The sequence below is a fragment of the Nothobranchius furzeri genome, chromosome 16 (genome assembly GCF_043380555.1).
Source record: "Nothobranchius furzeri strain GRZ-AD chromosome 16, NfurGRZ-RIMD1, whole genome shotgun sequence".
In the NCBI taxonomy this organism is placed as follows: domain Eukaryota; kingdom Metazoa; phylum Chordata; class Actinopteri; order Cyprinodontiformes; family Nothobranchiidae; genus Nothobranchius; species Nothobranchius furzeri.
Genome location: NC_091756.1, coordinates 2535414 through 2554584, shown reverse-complemented (window position 1 = coordinate 2554584; position 19171 = coordinate 2535414). Strand labels below are relative to the sequence as shown.

Sequence of the window (19171 nt, the reverse complement as noted above, 5' to 3'; positions counted from 1 at the left end):
AACCGAGTGGACGAACACAAGACCACTCGCGAACCGCCAGAAGAGGCAAGCTTCAATGCTTTCAGCTTGACGAGCCGTCCACCCCGACAGCCTCTCCTCCTACGTTTCCTCCTAGTAGGGTGCGTAAACGGCGGTGTTTCCCAGCACGTCGAAAGGCCATCCAGGTAGAGGGGAGAGGAAGTATTCCAGTGCTCAACAGCTTCAAACTGTAAAAATCCAGCTGAAAAACCTATTTTAAATAGCGTATGACGAGCATACACCAATCTTGGATGAGCGGGTTGTAACGCATAGGCTAAAAACAATAAAAAAACAAAAAGTAGAGGAGCTGACAGGCGGCAGGCCGGCAACACTGGCGCCATCTTCAACCCAACAGCCTGCTGATGCTCACATGTCCACACTTAGCTGTCCCCCTCTATGGGGCAAAAATGTTGTTCCATCACAGCAACTCTGCGATCATTGGTGGAAATGACAGCACGCAGATCCTCACCGACCTCAGCTTGGAGTTTAGCTGCCTGTCCAAGATCTCGCTGTGCAGCCGTTCCATCCTGCACAGAAGACTAGAGACGTCCAAGCTGTTGGATGTCATCGGCTGCAGCTCATCCAGGAAGTGGGAGACAAAAAGTGGTATGTCCTCACCACACTGATTCAAGACTTTCAAACTGCTTTTCATGTTATTTACATATTTTTGGTTACCCTTAAAAGCCACACAGCGTTGCTTTGTGTTAGGACACAGTTCAAAAGGCACCTTCCTTGATGATTCAATCCACTGAGAGTTGAAGTGATTTGAAGCAAGAAGAACAAGCTCATCCTGGCACATTGTCTTTATCTTAATAGATAAGAAATTGAGAAGCTCATCCTGCACAATGAGCTTGCCGTCGACAGTCTCATAAATTTGCTGTTTCACGCCAGGCCGATTAGAACTCAGAGCAGATGCCTCTTGCTCGGCCATCTCGTCGAACCTTAACTTTTGTTATGAGAGGATGGAGTGACAATATGACCATCAATACTGAGTGAGAAGTCTTTATTGGAAGGTAGGAGTGCTTTTGGTCCGGAAATGAGCAGTTCTGTTTTATTGCAGCTCAGTTTTAGGACACATCACTTTATGTCATTGAGGCAGTTTGTATGACAGAAACTGCGATGGGAGCACTGGCAGTTAATGGTAGGAGTCTCCTACCATCTTTATGCAGATGACATCCAACTGTACATCTCCTTTAAGCCCCATGAGATGTCTAAGCTGCAGCTGTTCCACACCTGCTTAGACTCTATCAAAACCTGGATGGTGGGAGCTTTCTACAGCTGAATGAAGATAAGACTGAGATCTTCATCTGTGCCCCAGAGAAGCTGGTTCCCAAAGTCAGAGACTCTCTTGGTCAGCTTGCTTCTCACACAAAACCTTCTGTCAGGAATCTTGGCGTGACCTTTGGTAGATTCTCCATCACTAGCTTCACGTCCCTCTACTGTTTCTCCTAATCCTACCTGGTTGGATACATTTTGGATTTCTGGAAGATGATCATGATCTGTCTTTCCCTTCTTTCTCTTATGAAAGCAGAAGCCGTATAGCCTCTTGGATTTATGATTTTCGGGTAATTGGAGTGGGCAGTTACTTCTGGAGCTTTTGGGGGCTATTGGAAAAATCGTTGAGCTCAGGGAAGGTTACTGCCATGCGACACAACCCCAACCCACCCCCCGGCTCTCACATTTGACTGCCAAGCACCCCCCTCCCGATCTGAGGGCCGACGGTTAGTAAAAATGCCAGGGCCAAATTTTGCTCCTAACCTATTCCTGACGCGGAACTGTGGATCTGGGTGAAAGGTCACAGAGGACTAACTGCTCACTATAAGAAAAGAAAAGAAAAGAAAAGACAGAAAACGATCTTTTATACATCGCCTCTCAAGATAAAATCCATGAGGTGCTTCACAAAAAACCTGTTAAAGTATAAAAAAGATTTTTAAAAATGATTTAAAAAAAGTCTAAAATGAGAAAAAATAGAAATTCTGAATGAAAATAAACGTAAAGAAAGAGGGAAAACAGTGGATCCCAGGAAAGGCGGAACAAGAGCAGAACAAGGAGAGGGTGGTGACCATGGTCACACAAAAGCTTGAACAGCAGTTTTTAAAGGAGACCACTGAGTCCATTAATCTCAGGCTCAGGGGGAGAGAGGTCCAGAGTCTGGGGGCCACAGCAGGTGATCTGTCACCTTTGACCTTTAGCCTGGTGCTGCACAACCAGTAGGCTTTGATCACTGGACCTCAGGGACCTGCTGGGGGTGTAGGGACTAAGAAGATCACCAATGTAAGATGGTGCTTGTCCATGTAAGGCCCTATAGACCAGAACCAGGATCTAGAAATGAACCCTGAAGTTCAATGTTTTCATTTACTTAGAAATCTCAGGCTGCCCACGTCTAGCTTTCTACTCAATGTTTACGACACAACTTCTGCGTGTTGGTTTGTACATTTCTGGACACCTACAGACCACCCAAACTGTTATAACTCACCTTTATTCTCCCAGCTCTGGTTCAGCTGTCTTTTCCACAATTCCTCCCCAGCCCTAGTTTCCTCCCACTTCTTGGGTTTCCACAACCACCCAAAAGCCAGTTTCACAGCAGAAATGAAGATGTTTACAGCCTGGTTCCAAAAACCGTTCTAGGTTTAATAGATCTAGTTTACACTGATGATAACTCTGAGGGGGGGAATGTTTTTGTAACTCTTCTGTTTAAGTGGAATTTATTGTCTTAAAATCTGAATCATTAATGAGCGTCAGAGCCATGTGACTTCAGAGCTACCTCGACCTCACGATAATAGATGTTCGGCCATTTTGACTTTGATCTTTAGTTGTGTCTATTGGTTTGGATGTTATTCATTGGATTAGTTGGACACAGAGGGAACACTGTGGTTACTGATTGCACTAACAGATCATCACTTTTTATCAGTTAGTAAAATTATATTTCTGTACCTTATTTCACTGGTTGGGGGGGCGGGGGTCATGACCACAGCCTCACACGGAGGCCGGGTGGGCCACCCTGGTCCCCAGAGCCCCTCCTTAGCTTCTTGGGTTAGCTACGTTTGCTACTAGCTGCATTGGTTCATTTGTTCCATCCGTAACAGCCCCAGCTTCAGCTTCACCTCTTTTCCCATGTTTGATTCTCGGGGCATAACGAGATGTGTGTCACGGTCAAAATGGCGGTGGTGGGAACCTCCCATTTGGAAACAAAAACTTAGAATTCGAGCCTATGGACATTAACTGTCCAGTATTCATGTTGATGAGTGTGATACAGTGTCAGCATGTTTTATTTTAATATGTATTTTTATATTATTTTTATTTAATATTTATTCTTGTAAATGTCTTTTATCATTTACTCTACTACCAGTTTATGTTTATGTGCTTTTATGATGTGTTTTTATCTATGGTGAGCACAAGTTGTTTTAAAGTGCTACATAAACACACTTTGGTTTCATCTGATGACGTGTTTGTGGAGTGAAAGAGAAGCTTGACGATCAGCTGGGGAAGTTTTAAACATGCAGCTGGTAGGCAATGCTAACACACACGTTCTTGTGCCTGATCACAGGCATCAGATGATGTCATCTTTGATTAATAGATCAGATTTTGCCTTGTGCATCTACGGCTCAGGCAGCTAAAGTCTGAAGAGATCAGAGAAATGGGTGTGTTTATTGAGTGAGCTAACAGAAATGAGTCCTATGGAGAAGCATCCAAAGCCTGTTGAAGTAAAAAAAAAAAAAAAAAGCTCCACTATTTTCTAAAAAAGAAGAAGCTCAAGGAGTGCTTCATGATGGGTTGATACCTGCGGGGAGGATTCATAATAGCTGGAGGGCTTTTTTGGTCTGGCACACATCTACAGCACCCCTCTAGAGGTCTGCCTCCCTATCAGGGCAAACTGCCCTGGGCTACCTTAAAAAAAGAGACAAAGAGTGTCGGGGGTTGCATGTGCTGGGTTACACACACACACACACACACACACACACACACACGCACGCACGCACACACACGCACGCACGCACGCACGCACACACACTGACCCCTAGTGGCTGGAATAAGTCTGTGGCATGGGGTATAGCCGGAGGCGTGTTCAGGAGCCTGGCCGTGGCTGGGAGGGGATTTCTTTGGAGATGATCCTGACGACGGCCAAAAAACTCTGTCAGATTCATCATTTCACACATACTGATTCACTCATTCATATAACCACCCCGCTGTGTTTGTGGCTCCAAAAATGTGCCGTTGTCACGGTTCATTTAGGTCCAACTAGAATGTGTTGCTTTTTCATCTCTGGGATTCTTGACAGAGCGCCTAATGAACAGAGGGACCAGACAACAGCAACCTGCTCCTGGGTCATGGCAGCAGCACATCTTTCTCTAAAGAGAGTCTCTGTTATAACTCTAGGCAAAGAGGTGGAGCTATTCTAATACACAAAAATGTCAATTCCTCAGTATTGGACACAATTTCAGATCAAGAAGGCAGGCAAGGCAAGCCAAGGCAGCATTATTTCAAACACGGAGGCAGTTCAATGTGCTTTACAATTATCAGGACATGATATGAAAACACTTAAAGCACAAATGAAAACACACACAGATAGAATTACAGTTTAGAGCTAAAGGAGAAGACAAAGTTACATCACAGATTACAGTGGAGATGACACATGAATAAGAAACAATTCATGTAAAGGTGATGAGTGCATGAGGGTTTTAGTTTAGATTTAAACAACTCTAGGGTTGGGGCAGATCTGAGGTCATGGGGACGCTGATTCCATATGTGAGCAGCATAGTACCTAAATGCATCTCCACCACGTTTGGTTCTGGCCCGCGGTTCTACCAGCTGACTGTTTCCAAGGGATCTCAGAGCCCTGTTGGCTGTGTATACAGGAATGAGATCTGACATGTATTTTGGCCCCGTGCCATTGAGTGATTTATAAACTAGTAGCAGCACTTTGGTAAGCTAGAAGGTAGATTTATAATACTAAAACTGTCTATACAGAACCAAAGCTTATGTATTGTCAGCATATTGTTCAGTTATGCACTCGATACTTGGTCGGGAATCCTTTTGCAAAAATGACTGCTTCAATGCGGCGTGGCATGGAGGCAATCAGCCTGTGGCACTGCTGAGGTGTTCTGGAGGCCCAGGATGCTTCGATAGCGGCCTTGAGCTCATCCAGAGTGTTGGATCTTGCGTCTCTCAACTTTCTCTTCATAATATCCCACAGGTTCTCTACGGGGTTCAGGTCAGGAGAGTTGGCAGGCCAGTTGAGCACAGTATTACCATGGTCAGTAAACCATTTACCAGTGGTGTTGGCACTGTGAGCAGGTGCCAGGTCGTGCTGAAAAATGAAATCTTCATCTCCATAAAGCTTTTCAGCAGATGGAAGCATGAAGTGCTCCAACATCTCCTGATAGCAAGCTGCATTGACCCTGCCCTTGATAAAACACAGTGGACCAACACCAGCAGCTGACATGGCGCCCCAGACCATCACTGACTGTGGGTACTTGACACTGGACTTCAGGCATGTTGGCATTTCCCTCTGCCCAGTCTTCCTCCAGACTCTGGCACCTTGATTTCCGAATGGCATGCAAAATTTGCTTTCATCCGAAAAAAAGTACTTGGCACCTGTAGACCATTTCCTGCACACGCCTGTACACGATGGCTCTGGATGTTTCTACTCCAGGCTCAGTCCACTGCTTCAGCAGGTCCCCCAAGGTCTGGAATCGGTTCTTCTCCACTGTCTTCCTCAGGGTCCGGTCACCTCTTCTCGTTGTGCAGCGTTTTCTGCCACACTTGTTCCTTCCCACAGACTTCCCACTGAGGTGCCTTGATACAGCACTCTGGGAACAGCCTATTCGTTCAGAAATGTCTTTCTGTGTCTTGCTTGAGGGTGTCAATGATGGCCTTCTGGACAGCAGTCAGGTCGGCAGTCTTACTCATGATTGCGGTTTTGAGTAATGAACCAGGCTGGGAGTTTTTAAAAGCCTCAGGAATCTTTTGCAGGTGTTTAGAGTTAATTAGTTGATTCAGATGATTAGGTTAATAGCTCGTTTAGAGAACCTTTTCATGATATGCTGATTATTTTAGATAGGAATTTTGGGTTTTCATGAGCTGTACGCCAAAATCATCAATATTAGAAACAATAAAAGGCTTGAACTACTTCAGTTGTGTGTAATGAATCTAATATATATGAAAGTCTAACGTTTATCAGTACATTACAGACAATAATGATCTTTATCACAATATGCTAATTTTTTGAGAAGGACCTGTAATCTCTTTCTCATCACATAAGAAAAAAACAGAAAACAAACGTAGTCAAGTTCCTATGCTCTGATCTGATCTGAGCGCTGGCAATAAAATTCATTCTGATTCTGATTCTGGTATTCAGGAGTTAGAGGAAATCATCAAGTCTTTAGAGGCGTCCACAGAAGAAGAGTCAATGAGCAAATTACGTAAAGCTAAATTAGAACTTCATGGAATTATTGACAAAAAGACCCAATTTTTAGCACAAAGACTACGAATAGAAAACTTTGAACATAGTAATAAATCAGGTAAATTCTTAGCTAGCCAGTTAAAAATAAATAAAGAGAAAACTACCATATCTGCTGTTAAAGACTCAACCGGGAATATAGTTTATGACCCTGAAAGAATAAACAACACTTTCAGAGACTTTTACCAAACGTTGTACTCACCACAGATAAACCCATCAGATAACGAGATCGATGAGTTCCTTGACAGGATAACACTTCCTAAATTATCAGACAGCCAAGTTACAGTCCTGGACTCGCCACTAACATCAGCGGAGCTCCAGGAGGCCCTTAAATCCATGACTAATAGGAAAGCTCCAGGTCCAGATGGGTTCCCAGTAGAATTCTACAAAGAATTCTGGATCATTCTGGCTCCAACATTTTTCAGAATGGTGAGGGAAATCAAAGAGAGCGGCAGATTACAGCCAAACATGAACTCAGCCAATATTAGTCTCTTGTTAAAACCAGGCAAAGACCCGGCATTTCCTACCAGCTATCGCCCAATTTCTCTTATTAATGTTGATCTCAAAATAATTTGTAAAGCCCTGGCCAAAAGATTAGAGAAGGTAACCCCCTTCATAATACACCCTGACCAAACTGGTTTCATTAAGGGTAGACAATCATCCACAAACTCACATAGATTAATTAATTTGGGAATATTATTATATTATATTAATCTAATGGGGGTTTCTTTTCAGCTTTAAGGTGGTCAAAATGTGAAAGTTGAAATGTATAATTAAAACAAACATATATCACTCATCTGGGCTAAGCCCCAGCTCTTCTTCAACCCTATATTCGCCCCTGCTGAAGTGCGCCCACTTCCAACTCAAAGTCCTGTCTCTGCGGCATGAGAGCAGCAGGCAGAAATGGCTGCGGAAAGGTGGTCTGGTGATGGTCTGGGCCATGAGTGTGAAGGCTTTTTTATTTAAGCGGATCAGGTTCGTGATGGACTGATGATTGAGAACCTCTTAGTAACGTGGGCGACCAGCTGGGGGTAGGCACAGCCTGCTCTGTCATCTGTTAGGGCTGATGACTCAAGAAGTGATCCTAGTCTGGGGGGTTCATTTTTTCATATCCTTTATTAACGTTTTTGGTTTTATTGTATTTGGCTTTTTACAGATGATGCATATCTTCTGACTGGCCTGAACATTGAGGAGATCTACCCAGAAACACAAAGTTTTATCACATATGAAGGATCGATGACCATCCCTCCATGCTTTGAGGCAGCCACATGGATCCTGATGAATAAGCCAGTGTACCTGACACGTATGCAGGTGAGCTAACGTGGCTATCAGAGCAAGTTCATCAAACATTCTCCAACTGATTAATGTCACTTTTCTGCTTCCCACATCTAGATGCACTCCTTGCGGCTGCTGAGCCAGAACCAGCCATCACAAATCTTCATGAGCATGAGCGACAATGTCAGGCCAGTCCAGCCTCTGAACAATCGCTGCATTCGTACCAACATCAACTTCAACTTGCAGGGCAAAGACTGCCCTAACAACAGGGCTCAGAAACTTCAGTACCGAGGTATGAACTTCCAACCACCTCACCGCTTGCTTGTGTAGGCGTAAGAACAACAATGTTTTTAACACGCTGACAGATGCTGAAAAGGTTTGGCTGTTTTATTTGAAAGATTTCTGTCACTAAAGACACTTGTTACATCAAGTTTTGGTAAAATAAAGAGACTTTGTGATGAAACTATCAACATGGTGTGGCTTTCGTGCTCGGAAAACCTCACCAGGGAGGCATCCTAACTAGATGCCACCTCAACTGGCTCCTCTCGATGTGAAGGAGCAACGAGTCTATTTCGAGCTTCTCATGGATGATCGAGTTTCTCGCCCTATCTCTAAGGGAGAGCCCAGCCACTCTGCAGAGAACACTCATTATCGGCCGCTTGCATCTGCGATCTCGTTCTTTTGGTCACTACCCAAAGCTCATGACCATAGGTGAGGGTCGGAACGTAGATCAAACGGTAAATCGAGAGCTTCGCCTTCTGATTCAGCTCTCTCTTTACCACGACAGACCGGTACAACGCCCGCATCACTGCAGACGCAGCACCAATCCGCCTATCGATCTCACGCTCCAGTTTTCTCTCACTCGTGAACAAGACCCCGAGATTCTTAAACTCCTCCACTTGGGGCAGGACCTCATCCCTGACCCGGAGAAGGCATTCTACCCTTTTCCGAATCAAGACCATGGTCTGAGATTCAGAGGAGCTGATTCTCATCCCAGCTGCTTCACACTGTGAACCGCTCCACTGAGAGCCAGAGATCAGGTTCTGATGAAGCCAACAGGACCACATCATCTGCAGAAACCACAGACTCAATTTTTAGGCCACCAAAATGGATGCCCTCAACACCTTGACTGCATGTAGAAATCCTGTCCAACATAGTTATGAACAGAATCGGCGACAAAGGGCAGCCTTGGCAGAAACGAGGCCGAGTTACTGCCGGCAATGCGGACCAAGCTCTGACACCGGTCATACAGGAACCTAACAGCACGGACACGGTCTAACGTCTTCTCTAAATCAACAAAACAAACGTCGATTGGTTGGGCAAACTCCCGCGCGCCCTCCAGGACCCCCCTAAGTGTATAGAGCTGGTCCAGTGTTCCATATTCAGGACAAAAACCACATTGCTCCTCCTCAATCCGACAAACCCTCCTCTCTAGAACCCTGTATGGACTAACAGGGAGCCTCAGGAGTGTGATCTCCCCTTTTTAAACAGGGGCAGCACCCCCCCAGTCTGCAAATCCAGTGGAACTGCCGCAAATGTTGACGGGATATTTCATAGCTGCGTCAGCCAATACAGCCCTACAACATCCAGAGCCTTAAAGAACTTTGGGCAGATCTTGTCCACACCAGGAGCCTCGCCACCAAGGAGTTGTTGACCACCTCGGGGACCTCGGCATCAGAGATTCGAGAACCCAACCCAAAGTCCACAGACTCAGCTTACTCACTGGAAGACATGCCGGTGGGATTCGGGAGGTCTTCAAAGTACTCCACCCACTGATCCACAACGTTCTGAGTAGAGGTCAGCAGCACACCGTCCCCACTACAAACAGTGTTGGTAGTGACTGCTTTCCCCTCCTGAGGCACCAGAATCTCCTCAACCACCGTTGGTATTAGCTGTCAGTTGTTAAAAAACATTGTGCTGAATAATGGCAAATAGAAAAATCTATCAGCATGAGTAACACATGCAGCACTGTAGCCTTCACAAAGAACAGTGGTCTATGTTATGGTTTCCAGCTACTAAAATACATCTAAGGCAATGTTAGCAGCCATGAGGAGTTCGAGTAGTTGGTCCATTCAAATCACGGGAGCCAAAGTCTCATAAATAAGAAAGTATCTGCCCCACACGTCCAGTTCATTTCATTTCAATTCAAGTTTATTTATAAAGCGTCAAATCAAGACGAGTCGTCTCACGGACCTTCACACAGTAAACACTCCAGTACAGGTCAGGTCATTAAGCCAATCAGTAAACAGTTTCCTGTATAAGGAACCCAGCAGGTCGCATCGAGTCACTGACTAGTGTCAGAGTCTTTACAGCAATCCTCATACTAAGCAAGCATGCAGCGACAGTGGAGAGGAAAACTCCCTTTTAACAGGAAGAAACCTCCAGAGAATCCTGGCTCAGTATAAGCAGCCATCCTCCACGACTCACTGGGGATGGAGAACACACACACACACACACACACACACGCACGCACACACACACACACCGCCCATCTAAACGACATGTTTGGTAAATAATGAATTAGGGCAAGTGTGTGCTAGTGTCAGAGAGTAGCTGAGGTGTGCAGACAAACGATTTAACTTTCTACATTAAAACATCCTTCCTCCTGTTTTCTCTCTCTTCCAGTGAACGAGTGGTTGCTAAAATAGGATCCTCAGATGAAAGAGGAGAGGAGCTGGATGTCAGCGATCAAGACTTGGGTTAAGAGGAGAGAAAACAAGGACCGTATCTCATCCAAGGTTCTTTCATGGCATTGTACAGAGAGACGATGCAGATCATTTTCTGATCAGTGGAACTTTTAAGTGAACAGATGCTTTTTCACACTCTGAGAAAGGTTTGAGCCCTAATCAGACACATGCTAACAAACCCTTCAGTACTGTATGATTACGTCTATACAGGCATTTTGATACCAATCCTTTTTTTGGAGAGGAAATAAAGAAAAAAAAAGACTTGAAAAGAAGCCAAACAAGAATGTCCTGACTCTCCTTCCAGCAGACGACCCTGGGACCGGAACACTCCTGTAAATAAAAACATGCTGTCAACACCAACGGGACAATCCAAGAGCCAGGGCACTGCTCACTCACCTCCAGAAGAACCGGAGCGAGACTCATGAATGTTTCTTGTTACCAACAGGGCATGTCATCAGCATAATGATAGACCATAGCCTTACTCTGTCCCCTTCCTAAATCCAGTCAAATCACAGGAAACGTGCTAACCTGCAGGCTTTGCCTAAGAGTCTCAGAGCAACCAATGCATCTGCCTCATTTGTACATATTATTATTGGTATTTCTATTATCAGTACTGGAAAACATGACAGGGTGAAGAAAAATCTTGAAATCAACATTAAAATGACAGCGTTTGAAACTGTTTGATGCACTTTGAACCTAGTTCTTAGTGAGACCCAATGCCTTTCTTCTGTTCTCTTGTTTACAACGGTCATACACTGTGTTTGAGTAATGTTACCAGCCCAATAAATGTGTCTGGAAAGTTCACGTTGAAAATTAGTTTTCTCTATAACCACTCTGTACCATTCCCTTTTAAATGTGTTGGAAGAAAGGGTTGCTAACAGGAAGTACACCTGTTCTGCCTGCTTTAAGGAGAGGGTTCCAAGCCATGGATATTACAACATTCAGGGTGAGGCTGGCTAATAACAGGAAGACAGCAGTGGAACGTGAGGGTTAATGAGTTGAGCAAAAGTCTTTAACGGTCGTCATGTCTCTGGAGCAGGGATTAGCGGTTTTTAATGAAGTTTCTGCAGCAACCTGAACAGCATCTAGCCAATAACTTCCTGCTCCTGTGGTCATGTTGTCTATGTAGGTCTCCCATCTTTATCAATCAATCAATCAAAACTTTATTAATCCCAGAGGGAAATTAGAGTTTCAGTACGCACAATTCAGAGATCAGACATACGTGGGCAAGACACATGACAAGAATTGGTGACTGTGGTCCTTCGCAACACGAGTCGCGCTACCTTAATAGATGAAAAGGGAATTACATGAGGATAAATTGGGGGAGGGAAAAAATGGCATACCAGAGTTACTCCCGGCAGAGCGTAGCTTTACTATGCAAAAAAAAAAAAACGCCTCAAACATATAAGCACGAACATCAACAGTTCACAACATGAGACTCCGATGGGGGGGGGGGGGGGGTTGGGGGGGGGGGGGGGGGTTGGATCCTGTTTCCCCAGGGCAAGCAGCCCTGTGGGGCTGAATCCGCAGGAGGGAGGGAGATCTTGGAGGAGCGCAGAGCACATTGGAGTTTCCTGCAGATTGATGACCTCACTAGGCAGAAGTCCACAATTTGAAGTCGGGGGGGGGTAGGACGGGGGTAGGACGGGTTTTCACAGCATCTGTCTGCATTCCTTCCTTCGTGGGGGTTGTTGTTAGCAGCTCAAGGCTGCCTTGGCGTCAGATTCGGATAACAAGACTTTGTTTGGGTCAGGCAGAGGTAATTTTCCTCTCTGCCTTCAGTCTGTATCTGGTCATTCAAGTCCTTCAGTGAAGCCAATTCAGGTTTTAAACATCTCCACACCGTCCGGTGACCCTCTCCGAGATGACATCCATTTTGCGCACTAACACCGGTAACGCAGCTAGGACATTGTCCAGCTTATGATTCACCTCGAGTAACGTCCCAGTCTGTGAGGTCTACGCCCGGGCGGTGCTTCCCGTGGGTGCGGGTCGCCCTCCAATCACTCCCGTCTTCCCAAATTTCCAGAAAACCAGATATCCTCCCACTCCAATCAGAAGAAATCCAGTGATCATCAGGCCAAATATCCACATATCTTCAACATCCTCAATGGACAGCTGAGAGAGACAAACGATCCTCCACACCTTCCAGGAATCGAGCGCTCCCACTTGCTCCCACTATCTTATCAATCGCGTTGATTGACCAATTAATTAAATCCATTTCTGAAAAATAGGGATTTCCAGAAGAAATGCAGAGAAGCGCTCTGTAGGCAGACGGGACAAAAGAGCCTTGGGAAAAAAGATAAGGGAGCAAAAGCAGAAGCGTCTGTGCTCTGTGAGTGCTGCTCAAGCTGGGATCATTTTCAAAGTAGTTAAAAATACCTACTATAAATGTGTGTGTGTGTGTGTGTGCGTGCGTGTGTGTGTGTGTGTGTGTGTGTGTGTGTGTGTGTGTATATATACAGTATATATATATATATATATATGTATATATCAGGGATTTTATCAATATATTTATCAATAAACCCATTTCCTGGAGTTGAAGAGAAGAGGAGACAATGAAGCAGACATACAACCAAATTGCAATTTTGTGGCAAGAGCACGAGGCAAATGTCCCAAGGTTCTGCTCACAGTGTTTATTTATAACAAAAGATAAGAAAGGAATGGGAGTGGGTCGTGTGTGTGTGTGTGTATGCGTGTGTGTGTGTGTGTGTGTGTGTGTGTGTGTGTGTGTGTGTATGCGTGTGTGCGTGCGTGCGTGTGTGTGTGTGTGTGTGTGAGAGAGAGAGAGAGAGGACATTCAGTTAATAGAATTAATGAACGAGAAATAGTAAAACATAAAAATTCTATAACATAATCCCTCCTGTTTATCCGAATAGGATAACCAAACAAAAACCAAACAAAAAAATACAACACAAGGAACAAATAAGTAAAATACTAAAGAACAAATAAAATAATAAAACACAATAAGGCAAACACGACTGACAATAACATCAAACAGCGGTTTACAGAGATACAAATGAGATAACGGAAATCAGTTAAATCAACACCATCATAAACTTAAGAAGAGCTATTCATACATATTTAAGTGGATTTACTGTAATGTAACAGTTCTGCAATTTATAGCAGTCCCTGTAAAGAGGTTGGGAAGGATTAGTAAAACCATAAACATTCAGAAAACATCAGTAGAATTTATTGAAACATCAGATGAATTTAATTTAAAGCTTCAAGTTGCAGACGACTCTTTCTGTGATGGGGAAATGAAGGTGTAATGCAACTCTAGCTATGGCAGAGCTGAGGCAAATCAATCGTTCTTCATCAAGGGCTTGTCCGTGGACTGGGAGTCTCGGTTGGAGAATAGTTATGAAGGTCAAAGTCCTCTTCCTCTGGTCAGGATGGTTTCAGTCTTATGTTGATGAATACCTTGAAGTCCAGGTCCGGAGTGCGATAATGGAGTTTGGGATGTGAGCGCACAGTTCAACTTCTCAATAGGAAGACGTCAGGGTCCTTCCGTGGCGTGTTGAGGTGGTTGTCCAGTTGTCAGGGAGCTGATCTTGTCCCCGAAAAGTCCTTCTGATCCTTTGACCGTGAAACCAGGTTGGAGATTGGGTGCAGGTGATTGAAGCGGCTATCCTTTCCCAGCACCTCTTCGTCGCTGTGTCATGTCGTAGTTGCGTCCAGGGGGTCGTCAGCCGAGGTGGGTGCAGGTCACGTTATGTCATGTAGGTGTGCGGTCAGGGAGGAACCCCAATCCGTCATTCCAATTCCAGTTCTAGTACCCCCTCAGATGCTGCTGTCCCAGTCGTTCCATCAGGTGCTGACAGGCGGCCCAAGTGCAGGCCATGAACATGCACCAACATCGACAATGTGGTGACCCCAGCAAGCTTGATGCAGATCTTTATCTTTATCTTCATCTTCATCTTTATCTTCACCGGGGTTGAGACGTGGACCTTAGAGGTAACCCACCCCTTTGCACCCGGACTTTGTTGTGCTTCTAAAAGCAGTTAGTTGGCGTTGGCAAGCTTGCAGTGGGATTGATGAATCCAAGACAGCCTCTCAGCAATCTTCACAGCAGTAGGAGTGGTGAGGAGTACTTTGAATGGACTTCTCACCTCTGCCTGCCCCAATTGTCTTGTTTCAGCACCTTCATCAGAACCCAATTTCCTGGTTTCACGACCTGTGGGCAAAAAAGCACAAGACTCTTATCATCCAATATTCAAAGTATTTTCTCTGTAACTCTGGACTCCAGTTATTTTCATCCACAGTTGTACTAACAAAGGTTCTTTCAGCCCAAATTCAAGGACTCAAACATCCAGCCATTACCTCATTCACAAATGTGTCCTATTTACTTACCTTATAACAGAGGCACACAGGTGAGTGCGAGTGTGTAGGAAAATCGTTATCAGCCATCCCTCCTCTGTGATTCACATCACCTAGAAGCAACAGGAGAAATCTCTGTAGAAGAGCAGTTGCAGAAGATTGTAATCTAATGAAATCAAAAAGAATCAACCCATCTGGGAAAAAAAGGGGACCTCGTCAGCATCCCCAAGCTCATGTCACAAAATAATAATGTCATAGACTATGTGTTTGCTCTCATTATGCCAGAAACTTTCTCCTTTATTTACATCATCAAAGCTAAATTAGGGAATATGTCCAAGACCACGTGACTTTTAAAATTTCATTTCTTTGCTTCCAACACTGGAGTTAACTAACAATGAAACCAGTCCTAATTATAAAATTAATGTTTCAACTTCACATAGACTCAGTGAAGTAAGGTTGCTGCAGAGTACATCAACAATGTACAATGACATTCAAGTAGTGCGTAAAATTTGTCAATAGGAGATAAATACTGCTAAATCAAAACTCTGTAAGTGAAATTGAACAGCAGATTTATCTAAGGAAAATAAAGCTCATTTGTCACATAGAGACAGTGAATGTTAAAAAAAAACAGCTGATGGTGTTCCTGGATACACACAACCCTAAAAGTGTTTGAAAACATGGTAATAGTTTCAGGAAAGGAAAAGGCGTCGTCGTCGTTGTTGTCGTCGTCATCGTCTTCCTCCGCTTATCTGGGCCCGGGTCGCGGGGGCAGCATCCCAACTAGGGAGCTCCAGACCGTCCTCTCCCCACCCACCTCCACCAGCTCCTCCGGCAGGACCCCAAGGCGTTTCCGGACCAGATTGGAGATGTAACCTCTCCAACGTGTCCTGGGTCGACCCAGAGGCCTCCTGCCGGCAGGACATGCCCCAAACACCTCCCCAGGGAGGCGTCCAGGAGGAATCCTGACCAGATGGCCATACCACCTCAACTGACTCCTTTCGATCCAGAGGAGCAGCGGTTCTACTCCGAGTCCCTCCTGAAAGTCTGAGCTCCTCACCCTATCTCTAAGGCTTAGCCCGGCCACCCTACAGAGGAAACTCATTTCAGCCGCTTGTATCCACGATCTCGTTCTTTCGGTCATTACCCAAAGCTCATGGCCATAGGTGAGGATTGGGACGTAGATCAACCGGTAAATCGAGAGCCTGGCTTTCTGGCTCAGCTCCCTCTTTACCACGACAGATCAGCTCAGCGTCTGCATCACTGGATGTGCTAAACCAATCCGCCTGTCGATCTCCCCATCCCTCCTCCCCTCACTCGTTAACAAGACCCCGAGATACTTAAACCCCTCCACTTGAGGTAGGACCTCTCCCCTGACCCAAAGTTGGCAAGCCACCCTTTTCCGGTCGAGAACCATGTTCTCATATTTGGAGGTGCTGATCCTCATCCCAGCCACTTCACACTCGGCCGCGAACCTACCCAGCAAGAGCTGAAGGTCAGAGCTGGATGAAGCTAGGAGGACCACATCATCCGCAAAAAGCAGAGATGAGATTATCCTGCCACCAAACTTGACACACTCCACACCACGGCTGCGCCTAGTAAGTCTGTCCATAAAGGTAATGAACAGAACTGTTGACAAAGGGCAGCCCTGGCGGAGTCCAACCCTCACCGGGAACAGGTCCGATTTACTACCGGCTATGCGGACCAAACTCATGCTCCTCTGGTAAAGGGACTGAATGGCCCTTCACAGAAATCAGAATCAGAATCAGAATCAGAAAAAGGTTTATTGCCATTGTTAGTGAACAAACGATTCACAAACTAGGAACTTGCTTCGGTACTAACGTGCTACATATAACATGAATAATATAATTAAAAAATAGAATGAAGTAGAATGAAATATAATAAACTAGCATAAAACTTTGCTATAAAAAATGGCAGGTAGAGGTAATATGGCCGATAACGTGACGTTATGTCAAGTACCGAAGCCACCCACCCCATACTCCTGGAGCGTCCCCCACAGGGTGCCCCTGGGGACACGGTCCTAAGCCTTCTCCAAATCCACAAAACACACGTGGATTGGTTGGGCAAACTCCCATGCCCCCTCCATCACCCTTGCAAGGGTGTAGAGCTGGTCCACAGTTCCACGGCCAGGACGAAAACTACACTGCTCCTCCTCAATCTGAGATTCAACTATCGATCGGACCCTCCTCTCCAGTACCTTCGAGTAGACCTTTCCAGGGAGGCTGAGGAGTGTGATCCCCCTAAATTGGGAACACACCCTCAGGTCACCCTTCTTAAAGATAGGGACCATCAACCCGGTCTGTCACTCCACAGGAACTGCCCCCGATAACCACGCAATGTTGCAGAGACGTGTCAGCCACAACAGCCCTACAACATCCATAGCCTTGAGATACCCAGGATGAATCTAATCCACCCCAGGAGCTCCACTGCTTCGTAGTTGTTAGTCCAATCTTTGGGGCAGAAGTCTCTAGGGTAGTCAGTCCATCCCCAGGTCTCCCAGCTCTGGTTCCTCCTCGGAATGTGTGTCAGTGGGATTGAGGAGCTCCTCAAAGTATTCCTTCCACCGCCCAGCCATAGCCCCAGGTGACGTCAACAGTTCCCCATCTCCACTGTAAACAGTGTGAGCAAGTTGCTGCCTTCCTCCCCTGAGGCGCCAAATGGTTTGCCAGAACCTTTTTGGAGCCAATCAATAGTCTTTCTCCAAGGTCTCGCCAAACTCCCCCCACGCCCAAGATTTTGCCTCGGCAACTGCCACTGCTGCACTCTGCTTGGCCCTTCGGTACCTGTCTGCAGCCTCTGGAGACCCGCAGACCAGCCATGCCCCGTGGAATTCCTTCTTCAGCTTGACAGCTCCCCTAACCCCTGGTGTCCACCAGCGGGTACGGGGATTACTGCCACGACTGGCACTGGCCACCTTGCAACCACAACTAGCAACAGCCACCTCAAAAAATTGCAGAGTGGAACAAGGCCCATTCAGACTCAGTGTCCTCCACTGCTCCCAGGACGTGGTCAAAGTTCTGCCGGAGGTGGGAGTTGAAGACCTTCTGGACAGGTTCATCTTCCAGGCATTCCCAGCAGATCCTCACAATACGTTTGGGTCTACCAGGTCTGCGCAGCACTTTCCCCTGGCTTCTGATCCAGCTCAACACCAGGTGGTGATCAGTTGACAGTTCTGTTGCACTCTTTACTCGAGTGTCCAAAACATACGGTCTCAGGTCAGATGATACAACTACAAAGTCAATCACTGACCTGTAACCTAGGCTGCCCTGGTACCAGGTATACCGATGGGCATCCTCATATTTGAACACGGTGTTTGTTGTGGCCAAACCGCGACTTGAGCAGAAGTCCAAAAACTGAACAGTTGTATTTCTAATAAAATGAAATTAGTTAGCTAAATTTAACAGGCATGAGTCAGTTAATGTGTCAACTGGGGTTGTAAATCATGATTTGCGAGTCAGTAAAGTGATTCTCGAGCATTGAATGATTCATTCATGACTCACACCTTTATATCTTACCTGATGTGACAACCAATGGGGAGCCTAAGTCACGCCCATCTACTTCTGGACCAAGGGTTCCCAGAAGAATGAAAAAATTTATGCAAGCCAATGGGGGTAAAAAGGCTATTTTCTAATTCCGCTTGTTATGTACCATGGATTTCACATGTGATGTCTGTGAGTTTTAAAGACACAATTTGTTACCAAGAAAGTGATTTTTTTCGAACAGGGGGAAACGCTATTTTTAGGTTTTGTGTGAAAAAAAGTCCAAGACTACAAATGTGCATCACGAAAGTAACGTCATCAAACCAGACACGGGTAAAACTGAGCGAAAGTGGCTGTAAGTTTATCGAACTTGAAATCCTTCCTTCAGGAGGAAAAACCGCCATAAATCTGGCCATGTGGTAAGTAGCAGCTACGCTAGGGGGAGGAGATTCTGTGGTGATGTCACATGTGCAACGTGCCGACGTCTGATTCGTAGTCGAGCTAATTACGAACTTTTACAAGCTGATGAATCTCAAAGTATGTGATTGACGTGGTCGAAACACCATCATTGCTTTTCATTTAAATGGCAGTACAGCATATGTGTGATCCAGGGCATAAGGCAAAGCGGATTAGAAAATAAAGTTTTTACCCTCATTGACTTGCATTCCTTTATTCGTTCTTCCGAAAAATATTATTTTACAGTAAATAATTTTTGATTGTGTGAAATCTGTGTCCGTGATTTGCAGTGTATTTATTGTGAGGCCCTCCCAAATCAGCTCAGAGACCTAACAGAAATGTCTGTAGATGTGTAGTCCTACAACGAACAAACGCAAAAAGCCATGGAAGCAGAAAGGCAGCTGAAAGAAGGCCGGGGAGAAATGAGTGTTTCAAGCCTCGGCGTTCCATCAGAAGTGGTT

The 19171-nt window shown here is 45.4% G+C and overlaps 1 protein-coding gene across 1 annotated transcript in view; it reads left to right on the top strand.

Annotated features, from left to right (window-relative positions):
- The window catches only part of ca10a (carbonic anhydrase Xa), a 239639-nt gene extending 228397 nt beyond the window's left edge, over window positions 1-11242 (top strand). Inside the window, exons 7-9 of the mRNA XM_054736412.2 lie at window positions 7635-7789; window positions 7871-8045; window positions 10379-11242. Of these exons, the coding sequence (XP_054592387.1) occupies window positions 7635-7789; window positions 7871-8045; window positions 10379-10401 (353 nt within the window). The 3' untranslated portion in view covers window positions 10402-11242. The remainder of the gene's footprint in view (window positions 1-7634; window positions 7790-7870; window positions 8046-10378) is intronic.
- The last annotated feature ends 7929 nt before the right edge of the window (window positions 11243-19171 follow it).